At 42.3% G+C, this 15,739-nt stretch overlaps 1 protein-coding gene across 1 annotated transcript in view; it reads right to left on the minus strand.

The window, feature by feature from the left end:
• Positions 1 to 1,004: 1,004 nt before the first annotated feature.
• The window catches only part of PTK2 (protein tyrosine kinase 2), a 235,961-nt gene continuing 221,226 nt past the window's right edge, over positions 1,005 to 15,739 (minus strand). The window contains exons 28-31 of the mRNA XM_012648123.1: positions 11,911 to 11,919; positions 10,475 to 10,630; positions 6,838 to 6,918; positions 1,005 to 2,285 (exon numbers count right to left, since the gene is read on the minus strand). Of these exons, the coding sequence (XP_012503577.1) occupies positions 2,073 to 2,285; positions 6,838 to 6,918; positions 10,475 to 10,630; positions 11,911 to 11,919 (459 nt within the window). The 3' untranslated portion in view covers positions 1,005 to 2,072. The remainder of the gene's footprint in view (positions 2,286 to 6,837; positions 6,919 to 10,474; positions 10,631 to 11,910; positions 11,920 to 15,739) is intronic.

Raw genomic sequence — 15,739 nt, forward strand, 5'->3', positions numbered from 1 at the left:
CTTCATACTAAGAAAAGTTGTTGCTCCTGAGGGGCAGATCATGAGGCAAAGTGTATTAGTGGTGGTTAAACCGTCATTCTGAGGCAGTGCTTCTCAACTTGGGGCGATTCTGCCTCCACTTCCCCCAGGGACATACGGCAATGCCTGGAGAAACTTTCGTTTGTCACAGCTGGGGGAGGAAGTGCTGCTGGTTTCCAGTGGTAGAGGCCAGGGATGCTGGTACACAGTCTACAGTGCACAGGACAGTCCCCACAACGCCCCTTACGACATACAGCACACTTACCATTTATACTGCACTTATCTTATTTAGTCCTCACAACCACCACTTTAAGGATGAAGAAACTGAGAATCAAGAGACCCAAGAATACCAGAAAATAAGACAAAACTCTGAAGAATGACATCCTTTTGACATTTTCTTCAGATGAAGTAATGTCATAAATCCAAAGACAGAACTAATTTTGCACATGGGGGCGTTTATTTATCTGAAGGACATTCCCTCAACTCTCCACCCGCCTTGGGGTCTCTGTCCCTGGGATTTCTCCTTGTCTCCTTTGCTGCAGACACCAGTTCTAACTGCTCCTGGCTCTACAGCTCACAGAGATCTTAGCAAGACTAGGGTGGGTCTGGGTGACCATCGCTAACAATTCCCTTAACAAGCAAACTGCCTAAGAAGGGATTCCTTGAGTCTGGACTCATTGTTAGAATACCAAGATTGCAAAGGGAATTCGTTCACAGATGAGCATCACCTTTCCTATCTTCAGCTTTGCATTTCATAAGTGAAGATGGAATGAAAAGGTTAACTTATGCTGGGCTGCCCTTCTGTGGTAAAGTCCTTGACTTATTTAGAAGATAAAGGAAAAAAAAAAAGAAACTATTAATTAGCGAGAGCTTTCCTGATAATTATTGGGAGCATTCCCATGTGTTACTTTATATGACAAGTCACCTGAAAAATTTTAAATAATTTGAAGAAACAGAACCAAAAGAAAGGATATTACAGCAATAAATTTACTGGTAACACCTTTTTAATAGGTCAAAGTAACTGTACAGTTCATTATATTCTTCCTGAGAATAATTTATATCCCCCAACAAACTAAAGGGAGGGTGTATTTTTCAAAATTATTTAACAGAATGGATGGTGTAACTGGATGTCAAAAGAAAACCAAATCCCTCTGTTTTGCTTAAGTCTTTCGTGGGAAGACAGACACAATGAAGGGTTAGTTAACTCCAGTGGCTGTAAAATAGTCAACATGGCTTTAATCTTTCTTTATAAATTATATAAAAATGGGGAACAGGGATGGTTCTGGAACTTCTTCTCAATGCAGTTTGGAGGTGCGCTGGTACAAAGCATTTCTGCTTCCAAGAGAAATAACATTGCTACAAAAAACTGGCACATTATTCTGGTGAAAAAAGACAAGAGTTTTTAGTTGTGTTCTACAGCTAGTTCCCAACCGAATGCTTCACATGTCCACATGAAAGTACAAGGCAGGAAAGACAGAAAGGGTTGCAGTTTTTTTCTGAAATGACTCAAGTCTTCAAAATATAGCTTTTATATTCTTTCTTTGTAAAGTGGAATTAGCATATTGCAACTGAAGGGTGTTCTAATAACAAAAGTTCCAGTCTGGATAGTAATTCTATGGTAGGCAAAAGAACTCTCAGCCTCTTGGGTTTCCCAGAATTCTTCACTCCTGCCCTCCTTATCCACCACGCAGCTAAGCGAATTCAGGAACCAGCATGTCACCCCAGCCGTCCCCATTAGAACACATCCTAATGTGAACATAAATGTTCTCCATGATTCTTAAAAGCTTCTTATGTACAATTTTGATTCTCAGAAAAATGCCGTATTTTGGATCCCAGACATTTCTGAATATCATGATTATAACAAAACAAAAAACAAACCCAAATCAAAATGTGGTTAGATTTATATATGAGGGAGAAGATTTTCAACCAGATGTCATTTGAAAAAGTTGGAGCTGTAAGTGCTGGCGACTGAGGACCCAGGGTTAACTCCTCGCTGCTGGTGGAAGGCTGGAGAACATCCTGAAAGGAGGGGAAAGACGTGCTCCTCGGGGGGCTCAGTGCGGTCTTGCCTGCCCCAGCATTTTCAGTCTTGCTTGGTCAATGACGTCGAGTAAGTTTTTGGCGTCCACAGCCAGAGCGTGAGCAGCAGTCAGCATCTGCTTCTTGTACTCCTGCTGCAGGCTGGTCATGACATACTGCTGGGCCAGCTTCATCTTGTTAATGAGCTCGCCCAGGTCAGAGTTCAATAGTTTTTGTGCCATCTCAATCTGAAAGGACAAGACAGAGGTCAGGACAGCTGCTTCCAATGAACTTTTCAGGGAATTTTTATGAGCCTTTCTTTGGGTGTTTCCATGAGAAGAAACTTACTTTATTCTCCTCAAATAAATCTTCCTTAGAAGCAACAGGATTTAAACTCAATCTTTCCTTTAGAAACTCAGCCAGTGTAGTGTGCCTGTGTGTTCCCAAGCACACACACACCTAGCAGTCCCGGTTCCCTCCATTCAAAGCCCTTCCTGATACCATGACTGACTCTCCATTTTGTGATCATTGTTTAGAATTTCTTTTCTTTAGAGATGGAGTCTTGCTATGTTGCCCAGGCTGGAGTGCAGTGGCTATTCACAAGCGTGATCCCACTACTGATCAGCACAGGAGTTCAGACCGGCTCCATTTCCGGCCAGGGCCATTTTATCCCTTCTTAGGCAACCTGGTGGGCCCCTTCTCCCAGGAGGTCATACTGACGCTGAACTTAGTGCGGGCCCCCGATCAGCATAATGTGTTACAGCCCAGAACTCCTACGCTCAAGTGATCCTCGCACCTCAGCCACCCGAACACTGGGACTACAGGCGCATGCCACCACACCCGGCTAATTCTTTTATTTTTTTGTAGAGATGTGGTCTCACTTACTCAGGCTGGTCTCAAACTCCTGACCTCAAGCAATCCTCCTGCCTCAGCCTCCCAGAATGCTAGGATTACAGGCATGTACCACCATGCCTAGCGAGACTTTATTAATCTCAGTGACTGGTAGAACTTTTGTTTCATAACAGAATCACAGAATCTGACAGAATCTCAGAGATTATCTGGTTTAAACACTCTCACATCGGAGAGTGGACAACTGAGATGTAGAATACCCGCTGAAGGCCACACAGCTTGTCAGTCTCCAGTTTCATGCTTTTTCTACTACGTCGACTCCACGTTAAGACCTTCCTTTGCTATGTGAGAAATGGTTTAAGGATGTCATGGGACATACTTGCCCTGCCTTGTTGTAAGCTCCAGACTCTTCCAAACTTCTCAGAGGTTGGAAGTGGGGTAGCAGTGGTGGAAGCAGCTAGAGACTCTGCCCTACAGGGTTATAATGCTTTGTATGGCAGAGTCTCATGATTCTCCTTATCTATTTATTTAACCAATGATGATTTATGATTTATCCATTTGCTCTTTTATCAATTATTGGCCACTCCTTAGGCACAAGGCGCTTGGTGCTGTGGACACAAGAAGGAATTAGACATGTTTGTACTCACAGTCTGGAGGGGGAGCAGCATGCACAGAAGCCCCTATACTACACTGCAATAACTCATACAGTGGAAAGGCACACAGAGCAGAGGGCAATTTCTTCTGTCTCAGAGGATCAGGAAACTTCACAGAAGAGAACTTGTCTGAATCTGGCCTAGACAGTAAAAGTAGGCTGGCTCAACTGTGAAGGGCACCATAGGCTACGCCAAGTTGACTGTTATTCTGTTGAACTTGGCAATAGGGAGGCATAAGAGATATTTAGGAAGGGGAATGACATAATCTGGAGAGATGTTCTGGAAAGATGGCTCTGGTAGCTGTGTAGAAGCTGAACGGAAGTAGTGGAGAGTTAAGAGGCAGAGAAACTGTCTAAGGTTGTCACAGCAATTCAGGGCAGAGGTGAAGGTGGCTGTGAGGGTGAGAAGGACCAGTCTGAGACCTGGTAAGTGATGGAAGGTGCAAGGCTGTTTGAATTTGTGTGCGTAGGGAGTTGATGGGGGTGGGGGTGGTGAGTGCATGGTGGTGCTGACTATGGAAACGAGGAAAAGCAGATTACTCCTGCCAACAACAGACAGGTAGAGATCAGAGATCACAGATGTGGGAGGAATCAAATACTTGAATCTATGGAAGTGGGGAGGACTAACGAGGTGAAAAAGTATTATTTAAGAAAACAAGTGGAGAGCCTTGCATGGTGGTGTATATCGGCAGTCCCAGCTACTCAGGAGGCTGAGGCGGGAGGATCACTTGAGCACAGGAGTTCAAGGCTGTAGTGAGCTGTGACTGCACTCCAGCCTGGGCAACAGAGTGAGACTTCATCTCAAAAATAAGAAAAAGAAAAAGAAAACAAGTGGTAGCACCTTGGGAGATGACCACACTCAAGGGTGGCAGAAAACAAGAGCTGAGGTAGGGGTCTCAGCAGGAGATGAATGAGTGAGGAAGGCTCTGGATCCAAGGCAGGGCTCTTGAGGAGGAGTCAGGACAGGGGGACAGGGGAGTAAGGACCTGGCAATTGGGAAGCCTCTGGAGACCTCAAAAGGCAGTTACAGGAGACAAATTCCTAAACGGCTGGGAGCAGGAACTGAGTGTGGCTGCCAGGCAAGGGCTGCTCTTTCAGGAAGCACAGTGGGGCAAGGGGGAGGGAGGGGGACAGTGGGAAGGAGACACAGGATTGAGGAAAGGCTCTTCTTCTTTTAAAAAATAATACTTAAAAAATATGTAACTTATACAGGAGAGCAATCTGTGTATACAAGAATCGGGGCAGATAGATTACTTTAGGCTTTATCAGCTAGAGTAGGTGTTGACAAATGGTCCTGCCAAAACACCCACTTGTTAGGACACCATTTTCTTGCTTCTGGTATATGGAACCTCTCCACTTCTGGGCAAAATTGATGCTCATGATGGAAAACCAACCAGAGTCCCAATGAAACAAGTGGATGAGCTAATTCCCTATTTTGCTAGGAATTTAAAGTTATACTGTGGCAACTAGTCAGGGGCATTTCTAAAATGATTTAAATGGTTTTATGCAGGTGAACTGATGCCATTTACAAAGAAGCCACCAACTGTAGCTGTGTCCAACTGTCCTTCAGTAATCAATGCCCAGTTCATCAAAAGGAACATCACCTGGACATCACGTGCTTCCGGATATGATATCCTGAGAATGACTCAACATCATTTATGTAGTATTCCCAGCTGGAGGTACAAAAACATCAATCTAATCAGGAGGAAACACTGATTTTTTTTTTTTTTTTTTTTGAGACAGAGTCTCACTGTGTTGCCTGGGCTAGAGTGCCGTGGCGTCATCTTAGCTCACAGCAACCTCAAACTCCTGGGCTCAAGCGATCCTTCTGCCTCAGCCTCCCGAGTAGCTGGGACTACAGGCATGCGCCACCATGCCCGGCTAGTTTTTTTTTTTATATATATATTTTTAGTTGTCTGATTAATTTCTTTCTATTTTTAGTAGAGACGGGGTCTCGCTCTTGCTCAGGCTGGTTTCGAATTCCTGAGCTCAAACAATCCGCCTGCCTCGGCCTCCCAGAGAGCTAGGATTACAGGCGTGAGCCACCGCGCCCGGCCCGGAAACACTGATTTTTATAGAATATCACTCAACCTAACTTTAAGAATACTCTATAAAATAACTGAGCCTATATTTGTCAAAAATGTCAATGTCATGAAAGACAAAGGCTGAAGAACCATTCCAGATGGAAGGAGGCCGAAGAGACAGGACATGCGACGTGTGATCCTGGGCTGGCTCTCGTATGAGAAGGAAAGCACTATGGGGACAACTGCTGACGCTGCACATGACCTGCAGAGCGGTAGAGCGTACTGCGTCAGTGTTAAGGTTCTGGAAAATGGTGACCAGTGGTTATGTAGGAAAATGGCCTTATTATCAGAAAATATAAACTGAAATATTAAAAGGCGAGAGGCAGGATATAGACAGCCTATTCTAGAATGGCTCAGAAACAGTGATGTTTGTCTACTTACACAGACAATGTAGAGAGAGAATGAAAATGTACTGACATGTTAAAAACTAGTCAAGGAAATTTAGGAGTTCTCTGTATTAATCTTGTAACTTTTCTGTAACTTTGAAATAATTTCAAAATAAAAGAACAATAACAACAACAAAAAAACCAGTGCCCATGCAGCTCTAGAGAGAAGGGAGAAGGGTGGACAGCTGGAGTTGGAAGGGAGGGAGGCTGCAGCCTGCAGACCTGGGACTTCCCAATGGGGACGCACCCACCTGCACACGTCCAACTCCACCCCAGAGTGCATGCCTTTAGACTGCAGTAAACCAATGAAGGTGATGCCTTTCATTTGTCAGTCATATAAATGAAGCAAAATTGTCAAAAAGTGGCAAAATGATGATTGTTGCTGGGAGACAGTATCTTGGGTGAACTTTGATTCCTTAAAAAGAATGTAAGGAAGGAGATAGGACGCCCACCCCATTCATCTCAGCACCCTCCACTCTGAGGCCCACGGCAGCTCCAGCAACTTCTCAAGTGCTTTCCTTGTCCAATGCTCACAACCACCCTGTGTCTCAGGTGAGGACCCTTATGATGGCTCTGCAGAGGGCTGACAGTGGTAGAGCCGAGATCTGGAACCTGAGATCTGGGTGCCGCTCCACACCACCTCTGTGCTGTAAGATGAACGGCCCAGTCCTGGCTGAGGCCAGCATTAGCGGGAAGGTCATTGCCTGTAGGGCAGTCAAAGCCTCTGCTGGTCACGGACTGAGGAGATGTTGTCAGCACACAGCCATCCCTGGATATGTCCCCACCCAGTACTGTCAGAGAGAGCAGCAAGGGAGAGACTGTGCCCTACCTCTCGGTGGGTGCTGGCTGGTAGGGTGGGAATGGTCTCATCCACAGTGGCCAATAAAGTCCTCAAGGCCAAGCCGACTTCCTAACAGATAAGAATCACAACCAGTATTAGAGCATACACAAAGGAGTTTCATGCTGACACTGATAATTTTTCCTTTCAGTTATATATTTTGTTTCCTATCCACCAGTTTCAAAGAAAACTTCTGTATTTTTTTCTCAGTGCTGAACCCCATCTTGTAAGTTATAAGGCCTTCTCCCCAAAAAAGATTTAGATCTTACTTCTCATTGCTCTAATACCCTAAGGAATGGGCTAAAGAACAGAAGCTCACTGAAGAATAGTCAAACAGATGTTGAGGGTAGAAAGGACTTTTTCTCTTTCTTCTCATCTAGTGCTTCCTAACAGATTACACCATCCTCCTGGCTCCAAAATGCCAACTCTGCCAACACAGCTCAGGGTAAATGGTGGCACCTTTCCCCAAGTGTGTTCACTGGATTTGTTCTCTCTCAGGTACTTTTCAAAAGTCTCATGACCCCGCTGCCCCAGGTGCAAGATGGAGCCTCGCTTTGGAACCTACTCTGAATCTTATACTTCCTCCGTTATGAGCAAAAACACTCCTTCTCTGACATTTCTGAGCAGTAATGGGTCTAACTATGATTAAAAACATTCTAATTTTAAATTTTGATTATTGTCATTCTGACTAAAACACCAAATTAACCACATAATATGAATAAAACCAGCAAGAAAATGATAGTTATTTATACTTGCATCAGCATTAAAAGGAGTGTCATTTGGCCAAATTAATATGGTTTAAAAAGTAGCTTCTATAAAAGTACCATATAAAATCTTAATGTGTACAAAATTCTGAATGCTTTTGTCTACTGTTGAGTTTTTTGAAACTTGGCTGTGAGTTTAGGCAAGTTCATCCTTAAAAACTGTGGTTATAACTGCTATGGGAATACAGTTAAAAAAATGAACCAGAATGGATTAAATGTGCTTTCCACAAAATGTCACAACTCTCAAGCAGTTTTTTCCACGTTGAGCATTTATATTAATAAGAAGCTGTTATAAAGACTGCTAACTGGTATACTAAAAAAGAGTGTTCTATCCTATAACACGACAATAAAAAAAACCCAATCAAAAAACTTGAATAGACATTTCTCCAAAGAAGACATACAACATGGCCAAAAAGCATGTAAAAAGCTGCTCAATATCTGCATTTGAAAAAACCACAATGAGATACCACCTCACACCTAATAGGATGACTACTATTAAAAAAACACAAAAACCCAAAACTCAAACCCCAAAATAACCCCCAGAAAATAACAAGGGTTGGTGAGAATATGGAGAAACTGGAACCCTTGTGCACTGTTGGTAGGAATGTCAAACGGGGCAGCGGCTGTGTGAAACAGTTTGGCAGTTAATCAGAAAATAAAAAAATAGAACTGCCATATGATCCAGCAATTCTACTTCTGGGTATATACCCAAGAGAACTGAAAGCAGGGTTTCAAAGAGGTATCTGTACACCCATGTTCACAGTAGCATTATTCATAACCAAAAGGTAGAAACAGCCCAGTATCTACTGATGGATGAACATACAAACAAAATGTGGAACACGCACAGTGGAGTATGACTCAGCCTTAAAAAGGAATGAGATCCTGACACATGCCGTAATGTGCATGAACCTTGAGGACACTATGCTGAGTGAAATAATTCAGTTGCAAAAAGACAAATACAGTGTGATTCTACTTATGAGGTACCTGGAGTAGTCGAATTCATAGAAACAGAAAGCAGAATGGGGGTTGCCAGGGCCTGGGGGAAGGGGAAATGGGGAGTTGATGTTTAATGGGTAACAGTTTTAGTTTTGCAAGGAAAAAGTTTTGGAGTTGGATGGTCATGATGACCACACAACAATGTACATGTGCTTAATGCACCTGAAATGTACACTTAAATGGTTAAGATGGTGCCAGGCGAGATGGCTCATGCCTATAATTGCTACTCAGAAGGCTGAGGTGGGAGGAGCACTTGAACCCAGAGTTCAAGACCAGCCTGTGCAACAAAGCAAGACTTCCATCTCTAAAAAATAGTTAAGGTGGTAAAGTTTATGTGTATTTTTACTACAACAGAAAAAAGTGTGTTCAAGTAAGTTTCAAAAGTACTGGATTAGAGCAAAGTTTAACAACACTCTTTGAATTGCAGGACACCTCTGTGTATCCAAAGTGCCAGCATACACTCCTTAGCAGAAGGCACTGCTGACATTTTCTGAACCTAGCATCCTTTCTCACAGAGCACTGTTACCGTCTCCCAGGACCCAATCCACTGAACACAATCTGAGGAATGTTAGTTTACTGGCGTAATTTTTATTTTTTTTTAATTAAAAAAAAAAAAAAAGACAGTTCTTGCTCTGTCACCAGGCCACAGTGCAGTGGTGTGATCATAGCTCACTGCAGCCTTCAAGTCCTGGGCTCAAGGATCCTGCTGCCTCAGCCTCCTGGGCAGCTGGGACTACAGGCATGCACTACCACACTTGGCTAATTTTTCTATTTTTTGTAGAGATGGGCTCTCACTCTTGCTCAGGCTGGTCTTGAACTCCTGACCTCAAGCAATCCTCCTACCTTGGTTTCCCAGATTGTTGGGATTACAGGTATGAGTCACCATGCCCAGCTGTCTAATTTTTAAAAACATTTTTATAAGAGAGATGGGGGTCTTGCTGGGTTGCCCAGGCTGGTCTCATCCTGGCATGAAGCAATCCTCCTACCTTGGCCTCTCAAAAGAGATCAAAGTAGATTGCATAAGATAATTGGGTTTTTTTATTTGTAAGGGATACAGTTCAGTTTGAGGATGACAGTAATAATTCCTGAGTGACAATTAAATGAGACAATAATTTTTTCTCATTTTGAGCTCAGTTAAAGGAAATGATGTGGAATTATACACACTACACTAAAAATCCCAGATTCTTTCAAAAAAGTGATTCAATGTCCCCTCACCCACAAATCATTCACAAGAGAAATAATCCATATACTTTACATCTCTCTGAGGACTTAGTGAATTTTACAGAAAGTTATTTACAAGCGTGAGTCACTGTACCCAGCCTCTTTTTTAAAAAAATTCAATGAGCACCCACATACCCAACCCTCAGCTTAGGAAAAACAACACAGATAAATCCCCCCAATATACCTTTTCTTAACTGCCTCTTCCTCAGAGGTCTAGTATCTGAATCTGATATTATCATTCCTATATGTTTTTGTACTTTAACAACATAACTGTATCTAAGTCTTACACAGGATTGTTCTGCAGGTTTTTCAACTTTATGTGAGTGGCATCATACTGTAAGTACTCTCATGCAGCTTCTTTTTTTCCTAAAGACTGTATTTCTGAGCAATAATTATTAAAACACTCTGCACTGCTTCAAGACATTCGTTTCCTAGTGTTTATTAACAGGAGAAAACAAGACAGGTACAGCAATTCATAATGATCTTGGTTCTTATTAACATTGCCACTGTATGATGCCTTCCTTCAGGTAGACCTTCTAAACCATCAGGTCTGACTTTGGGGGGCACCTAGAGACACCTATCAACTGGTACCACATCTTCCACAGGGATCAATATTTCTGCTGGTACATGACGTGACTGTGTTTTACCTTCACCATAGGAACATATTCCTCTGGCGGTGCCGGCTGGATTTTACTGGACATCTCGATGACAGCTTTCACCAGGCCCGTCACATTCTCATACACCTTGTCATTGGACCTGTCCAGGTTGGCAGTAGGAGGGGGGCTGATTTCCTGGGGCTGCAGCTGACAATACAGAAGCTGGTCATTTTCCTACTTTCCAGTAGATGGCATGATATCACCACAATTAACTTAGAGAGCTCGGTCTTTAAAAGAGATCAAAGTAGATTGCATAAGATAATTGGGGTTTTTTAAATTTGTATGGGATACAGTTCAGTTTGAGGATGACAGTAATAATTCCTGAGTGACAATTAAATGAGGCAATAATTTTTTCTCACTTTGAGCTCAGTTAAAGGAAATGATATGGAATGATACACACTACACTAAAAATTCCAGATTCTTTCAAAGAAGTGATTCAATGTCCCCTCACCCCCAAATCATTCACCACAAGAGAAATAATCCATATATTTTACATCTCTCTGAGGACTTAGTGAATTTTAGAGAAAGTTACTTACTTGGCTAAAGAGTCAAACATTCTAAGACTAAAAATTTCTACTTAGTTTGAATTCTGCAGAAAAGCTGTATGGCTCAGCTTAGCTGCCCTCAAACTACCTAATGGAAATGTGCCATCATTTTATGATTCCAAAAAGCTCACAGACACTAGCAGACAGCACCTGCTTGCAGAGCTTGACTGAAGTCAAAGCAGTGGTGGTGTTGCTAGGAGCCTCCCTGCCAGAACCTGGCTTCAGCCAGCTCTGCGCTGACCGCACCTGGGCCTACACTGACAAACCTCAGCGCCCTCACCTGGGCAATGGTGATGAGGGGAGATGAAGCCACAGATGTAAAAGTGCACACCCAGGTCCTGGGCAAAGAGGGGACATCAACAAATGTTACCCAAGACAACCTGAGAACTAATGGTTGAATGAGGGCCTTTGGCAAATCTTCAGCAGTATTTAAAAATTCAAATGGGCTAGAATTACACTAGGCACAGAGAGGACAGTGTGTGTGTATGTATGTGTATTTTAAAAAAGACTAAACTGCAGTACATAACAGGTGTTCAATCATGAACTTGCTGCCAGTGCTCAGTCTAAAACTCCAAATGCCCATTTCTGAACCCTCAGGTGCCTTTGCCCAAGTAGTCTGGAACAGATTAATTCTCTTCTTTGTTGTTCGAAAATCTGGGTGTGAGGAAAGGACAAGAATAATACAATTGTTGTGAAGATGTTTATGTCTCATTTTTTGGTAAACAGAAATGCTGTTTTTGGCATCTGTCAGTCACAAGAGACCACGAACCAAGCAGAAGTGCCCTCCCACTGGGCCTCCTGCTTTCTGTTCCAGAGTCACATGCAGAGCGCTGGGTGTGATAAAGAGAGTTGGACAGACACACAGAGACACAATGTGCTTACCCTCCACGGCTATTGTCGAACGGAAGGTGAGGAAAAGTTAAAGGATTTTATCAGAGAAAGGGAAAAAAGAAAAACAATATTAATAAAGGCGTCAGACAAAACCCCCATAAAAACACATGAGCAGAACAAAAAGGAGCTAGTTTCCAAGCCTGCCTCCCTGCTTCTCAGCTCCCCGGCTCCGAGGCGCAGCTGCGCGCCCTGGGCTCCGTGTCCAGCACGCAGAGTGGAGGCCTGCCATGCACCATGCTGGCTCTCACACGACACACGGGGAGAGCAACATGCAAAGCCTGAGAGGAAGAGTCCGGCAGCAGTGCAAGATCAACAGAATTAGGGCTCTTCAAAGAGAAAAGAGGAGGATGTGTTTTTAATTACTAAAAACTGTCCATCTGAATTCTGAGATTCAGGAGAAACTGCACAACCCTCAATTCCCATGCCCTGACCCCTCAACATCCTTGGAAGCCTGCTTCGTCATCTAGCCTTCCTGCCATAATAAAGATTCCTGGCTTGGGGCTGCATTTATTTTATTTATTTATTTTTCATGGCTTCATTCTTTTTTTTTTTTTTTTGAGACAGAGTCTCACTCTGTTGCCCTGGCTAGAGCGAGTGCCGTGGCGTCAGCCTAGCTCACAGCAACCTCAAACTCCTGGGCTCAAGCGATCCTTCTGCCTCAGTCTCCCGAGTAACTGGGACTACAGGCACGTGCCACCGTGCCCGGCTAATTTTTTCTATTTTTAGTTGTTTGGCTAATTTCTTTCTATTTTTAGTAGAGATGGGGTCTCGCTCTTGCTCAGGCTGGTCTCGAACTCCTGAGCTCAAACGATCCGCCCGCCTCGGCCTCCCAGAGTGCTGGGATTACAGGCGTGAGCCACCGCGCCTGGCCATGGCTTCATTCTTTATTGAAATTTTTTCCTTTTCTAATAATAAGAATTTAATTTTATGCTATATAGCACTTGAGGTTAATTGGGATTTTACATTTTAGACCACAGCAATACTCTGAATAATCTATGTTATTTGAAAGGTTTTGTTTATCATCTAATTATTATATTTGCTATCATCCAATTATTATATTTGTTAAATTTACAATTGACGTTTTTACTACAATAATAATTTCTGATATTAGGGCTGCATTTAAAAACATTAGGAGCTTTTTAAAAAAACAAAACAAAGTACCCTACAGTATTCAGTAGAACAACATACTGTACATGTTTGTAGCCTGGGAGCAATAGGCTATACCATATTAGCCTAAGTGTGCAGTAGGCTATACCATCTAGGTCTGTGTATGTACACTCTCATGTTGGCACAATGATGATATCCTCTAATGATGCATTTCTCATAATTTATCCCCATCGTTAAGTGACACATGACTGTACTGTAATGTGTTCAACCATTCCCCTCTTGATATTCAGGCTGCTTCCCCCCTCCCCCCGACAATGTGATTTAATTATTTAATTATCATTTTATACCATGCTTTTCTTTATGTATGCAAGTTTCCTCAAAGAATATGTGCATTTTAAGTTCTGACAGAGCCAGATGACAATGTACAAAAGTGCCAGTTTTCTCTACATTATAAAAACTGAAGGTAATCAGTCTTCAACTTCTATGAATCCAACTGGCAAAAAATATTCTCTTATTTGCTGTTTTAATTTAACTTCTGGCAAGTTGAATACATTTTTTGGTTTGAGTTTTTTAATTCAAATAGATTTAGTGTAGACAAGTGGTTTTTTAATATATGGATGAATTGCAAATAAATTATTACCTACTTATTAAAACAAAACAAAGTAAAACAAAAAATTCTCCTTTTGAACTGATTCTTATAGTTAGGTTCCACTGCTTTAAACGGAGTAGTTTTATCAAATGTTTCTTTTCTAAAGCTCAATCTGGGGCTATCCTACTGTAACTGAACAGCCAAAATGAACTGGGGAAATGTAGATTTGTCTTTCCTTAGATTTGTCTGAAAGAAAATCTGCCCTTTGGTATACAAGTTTTGAAGAATCTTAAATTTAGAGGTTCAATCCTTCACAATGTTTTTCTTGTGCACTAGAAAGAGGAAGGTAATTTATAACCACATCATTGCCAAGAGATGACTTGCCATATTTTATTTTCTGTACTGAGAGTCATGGTGCAGTCTTCTGTTTAACTTTGCAGTATGTGCCAGTTCAAACGACACTAAAAAGAAAAGCCACGGGGCTTTCTGAGGAGGGTGCCACAGGGTGAGTTCCATCAAGAAAAAATACAACAATTCTATAATTCTAGGGAGGTGGAAGGAGGTTTATTTTAACCTGTTTAAAGCTTTTGTACTTTGCCTGATTCTTGTCATAGAAGGGTACTGTCATGATGTTTCTAGGGACCATTCATACTGATATTCCAGAAGTAAAATCTCAGTTTGGAGAGACATCCTATTGGTTTCCTATTTTCTGGAGCTTGACAACTTGGAAATTCCTTGGCAGGGAGTTAATGATAAAAACACCACTCTCCACAAGTAGAGCCAATTCCAACTTAAAAGTTAATGCTTAAAGACTAAGAGAATTAAGAACCAAAACATGAAGCTACCAAGGAAAAACTGAGACTTATTTTTGACTACATCGTATTTGGATGAATTATTTTAGTTATACATAGTTAAATGTAAGCATTTCGGTATTAAAACAATATTGTTCTTTTAAGCCGGATTCAGTAAACTCTACCAAATGGATAATAAAAGCCATTTTGAAAGTTTGCTCTTATGGCTTATGAAAATGAAAAATGTTCATTAACCTAATTTTCCCCCCTTTCTTTTTAAGAGATGGTGTCTTGCTATGTTGTCCAGGCTGGACTTGAACTCCTGGGCTCAAGCAATCCTCCTGCCTCAGCATCCTGAGTAGCTGGGACTCAAGGCGTGTACCTCTGCACCTGGAGCATCTCTGGCCCAGTTGTACTTGCACTATGCCCCACAGGAAGCAGGCTAGTCTGTGGTAGTGCCAGCCTGCTCACTCTCTGATCATCTCTACAATGAACACTGGCAAACCTCTGTACTCTGAGTTGCAGGCTATCACCCTGGGCCTAGAGATGATATTTTCTCTTCCCTATGACTGACTCTCTGACTCCTCTGAGAGGCCAACAGTATACTGACTTCTAACCAAGAATCAGCCAGAGTTGGCTTTGCAAGTGGAAACCTCTCAGTAGAAGCACACAAGTCAAGTGTACAGTCAGCCAGGCCTATGGCTAAATGCTGGCTCAGCTACACGAAGGCTGTGTAACCTTGAATAAGCTGCTTAACCTTTGTGAACCTTCATCTCATACGAAAAGTGATACTACCACCAATCTTGTGAGGTTGATGCGAGAATATAAAACACATGAAAAAGGTCTGTCATAGCACTTGGCACAGGGAAGGCACTCAATAAATGGTGGTTACTGATAAAACAAAATTTATCTTAACCTGATACCATATTTTTTCAGATTTTAAGATGCACTATTTTTAAATGTACCACTAAGACAAAAAAAAATACTGCCAATTAAGCCCATACATTATCCCAATTTTAGAGATATTAAAATGTGAGAAAAAAGGGTATATCAGTATTGAGAAATAAGATATATTTTGGCCGGGCGCGGTGGCTCACGCCTGTAATCCCAGCACTCTGGGAGGCTGAGGCGGGATCGTTTGAGCTCAGGAGTTCGAGACCAGCCTGTGCAAAAAGCAAGACCCCGTCTCTACTAAAAAAAATAGAAAGAAATTAGCTGGACAACTAAAAATATACAGAAAGAATTAGCCGGGCATGGTGGCGCATGTCTGTAGTCCCAGCTACTCGGGAGGCCGAGGCGGGAGGATCGTTCGAGGTCTGGAGTTCGAGACCAG

The sequence above is a fragment of the Propithecus coquereli genome, unplaced genomic scaffold, assembly GCF_000956105.1.
Source record: "Propithecus coquereli isolate 6110/MARCELLA unplaced genomic scaffold, Pcoq_1.0 Scaffold28, whole genome shotgun sequence".
Lineage (NCBI taxonomy): Eukaryota > Metazoa > Chordata > Mammalia > Primates > Indriidae > Propithecus > Propithecus coquereli.